Source organism: Triticum aestivum, chromosome 2D, assembly GCF_018294505.1.
Source record: "Triticum aestivum cultivar Chinese Spring chromosome 2D, IWGSC CS RefSeq v2.1, whole genome shotgun sequence".
NCBI lineage: Eukaryota > Viridiplantae > Streptophyta > Magnoliopsida > Poales > Poaceae > Triticum > Triticum aestivum.
Genome location: NC_057799.1, coordinates 539568455 through 539571820, shown reverse-complemented (window position 1 = coordinate 539571820; position 3366 = coordinate 539568455). Strand labels below are relative to the sequence as shown.

At 58.2% G+C, this 3366-nt stretch overlaps 1 protein-coding gene across 1 annotated transcript; it reads left to right on the top strand.

Annotated features, from left to right (window-relative positions):
• Nucleotides 1-955: 955 nt before the first annotated feature.
• LOC123054330 (cationic amino acid transporter 8, vacuolar) lies at nt 956-3144 on the top strand. Its single transcript, XM_044478073.1, has one exon. The coding sequence runs from the start codon at nt 1074-1076 to the stop codon at nt 2859-2861; it is 1788 nt and encodes a 595-aa protein (XP_044334008.1). The 5' UTR covers nt 956-1073; the 3' UTR covers nt 2862-3144.
• The last annotated feature ends 222 nt before the right edge of the window (nt 3145-3366 follow it).

The following is a 3366-nucleotide window of genomic DNA, read 5'->3' as shown; positions in this document are numbered from 1 at the left end:
ATATATATTTAAAAAAAATTACAATCTAGGTTTCACTAACAAGAATCATATAGTGGGGGGGATCAAAGGTTCCACCTAATCTTGGGCAAACAAAGATCCAAACCAAGCAAATCAAAGGTTCCACCTAATCTTGGGCAAATCCCTAAAATTGCAACGCATTTACGGAGGAAAAGAAAGGAAACGGAGGAGTTTACCTAGTAGGAGGGATTGGAGATCGAATCCGGGCCTCAAAACTTCAGATTTGAGAGGGTGTGGGGGGGATCCGAAGGGGGCGCCGCCGCCGCCGCTCTCTGTAAACAGAGCAACTTCCTTAGAGGGGGGAGAACTGCTGGGAGGGGCTGGCCCGATGCGGCTTAAGTCAATGTGCAGCGCCCAAGCGATAGGCGCTGCACTTTACACAGTGTGGCGCCTAAGCCTTAGGCGCTGCAATGCTGTATGTGGGGCCGCAACTGGACCAGGGCTGCCACGCTGGTAGGAGGTGCGACGCCTAAGGCAGAGGCGCTGCATGGTAGTGTGCGGCGCCTAGCTGTCGGGCGCCACACGAAAGGGTCAGCCGAGTGAAATTTTTTCGAAAGCAGGTCAGTTTGTGATTTGATTTCGCCCTCAGGTCAAATATGTGATTTCTGCCCCACAGCTGTCGTTCCCAGTTATTGGGGTCCAAAATATATTATTTCCTAATAAATTTTTTTTCCGAGATTCTTTCCTAATAAAAAAGACTTTTTCTTTTGAAGTATAAGATATATACTCTGTACTACGTACGTATTTGGCTCCATCTATACAAATACAACGTACTTATTTGACCTCCTATGCGGTGCCCCTCGCATCAAACGGACCAGAGGCATGCAGCCAGATGGAACGGTCGCCGCGCCGCACGGTAAGACAGCGGTTGGTGCGTGTGCTCAACGGAAACGAAGTATTTAAGATTTTCTTTTTCAGGTTTTCGGTAGTTTGTTAGTTGAGATAATATCGGAAACGAATTACAATCCTCTCGTAACTCGTCTATATTCACTCGTCAAATCCCAGCCTTTCCCAGCAGTAGCGTCCAAGTTCCAATCCCAATTGCGTGCGCAGCGATGGCGGCTGGGGAGCCGCCGCAGCAGGGCCGGAGGTACTGGCGGTGGAGCAAGGCCGATTTTTTCCCGGAGCCGTCGTTCCAGAGCTGGCGCGCGTACGGCGGCGCGCTCGCGGCCACCGCTCCGCGCCTGCGCGACCGCGTGGCCGCCCGATCGTCCGAGGCCGTAGAGGCGGGGACGCTGCTCGCGGAGAGCGAGAACCCGCTGCGCCGCTGCCTCTCCTGGGTCGACCTCGCCTTCCTCGGCTTCGGCTCCGTCGTCGGCTCCGGCGTCTTCGTGCTCACCGGCCAGGAGGCGCGCTTCGACGCCGGCCCCGCCATCCCGCTCGCCTACGCCGCCGCGGGCTTCTCCGCTCTGCTCTCGTCCTTCTGCTACGCGGAGCTCGCCACCGAGATCCCATCTGCCGGGGGGTCCTTCTCGTACCTGCGGGTCGAGCTCGGCGACATGGCGGCGTTCCTCGCCGCCGGGAACATACTGCTTGAGGCCGTCGTGGGGGCGGCCGGCCTCGGGCGCTCCTGGACGTCCTACCTCGCCGCGCTCTTCGGGCTCGACACCGACGCGCTCCGCATCCACGTCCCGGCGCTCGCTGAAGGCTTCAATCTGCTCGATCCCATCGCCGTCGTCGTCCTCATCTGCACCTCCGCCCTGGCCATGTCCGGCGCGCGCCTCACCTCCACCATCAACTCGCTGGCGTCCGTGATCGGCATCGTCATAATCGCCTTCGTCATCGGCGCGGGCTTCTCGCACTTCCACTCCAGCAACCTCGTCGAGCCGACCTTCTTCCCCTTCGGGGCCGCCGGCGTGTTCCGCGCGGCGGCGGTGGTGTACTGGTCCTACACGGGCTTCGACATGGTGGCCACCATGGCGGAGGAGACCAAGAACCCCGGCCGGGACGTGCCGCTCGGCCTCCTGTCGTCCATGTCGGCCATCACCGTGGTGTACTGCGCCATGTCCCTGGCGCTGGTCGGCATGCAGCGGTACAGCGAGATCGACCCCAACGCCGCCTACTCGGTGGCGTTCGCCGCGACCGGGCTCAAGTGGGCGCGCTACGTCGTGGCGCTCGGCGCGCTCAAGGGCATGACGAGCGGCCTCCTGGTGGGCGCGCTGGGGCAGGCGCGCTACACCACGCAGATCGCTCGTACGCACATGATCCCGCCATACTTCGCGCTCGTGCACCCCAGGACCGGCACGCCCGTGTACGCCACCATGGCCGTCACGCTCGGCGCCGCCTGCGTCGCGCTCTTCTCCAGCCTGGACGTGCTCGCCTCCGTCTCCTCCATCAGCACGCTCTTCATCTTCGCGCTGGTCGCCGTCGCGCTGCTCGTCCGCCGCTACTACGTCGCCGGGAGGACCCCGGCCAAGCAGCTGCGCACCTTCCTCGCCTTCCTGGCGCTGGTGGTCCTGTCGTCCATCGGCCTCTCGGCGTACTACAACTCGCGCTACGCCAGGCGGTGGCCGGGGTACGCGGTGTTCGGCGTGGGGTGGGCGGCCGGCGCGGCGGGGCTGGCGCTGGCAGCGAAGCAGCAGCGGCAGCCCAAGGTGTACGGCGTGCCGCTCATGCCGTGGCTGCCGGCCATGTCCGTGGCCACCAACCTGTTCCTGATGGGCTCGCTCGGGTCCATGGCCTACCTGCGCTTCGGCATCTGCACGGTGGCAATGCTCGTGTACTACGTGTTCTTCGGCGTGCACGCGACGTACGACGTGGCGCACTCTGCGACGGCGGCCGACGTCGTGGCCGAGAATGTCGAGCAGGGGAAGATTGTGCCAGGGTCCACGCTGCCGGCATGAGACAGTGAGAGTGGTTTCTAGTTGGAGGAAGTCATATTGCCATGTCGGTCTGTGAACTTTTAGGCTACATTTGGTGGCTGGTTACTCGAATTGGTAGCATAGTTAGTTGGGACAAAGATTCCAGATTCAGATTTTTTTTTACTCCATGAGCAGAGCTAGTTCCATAGCTAGTACAGTACTCTCTTCGTCCAAAATAAGTGTTATTGATTTAGTACAACTTTGGGGGACAGAGAATATATAATTTATCTTGTTTTCTGTACAAGCTAAAACAGTTTTTATTCAATTAAGCTTTGCACCTGTGTGATCTTTCGTCATTGTTAAGGTTTCTTATTGAAACAGTAAATTTAAGAAAATGAACGTCGTTCTTATTTTTCAGCTGTGACGTCGTATTCTTTTGAAAAGAGTGAAATCATGCCTTTTAGCGTGATAAAAAAGGCTTAAAGCCGTGTTTCATAAAGCAGTACTGTAGTAGTACTATGTCAGCGCACTCACTAGTAGTATATTA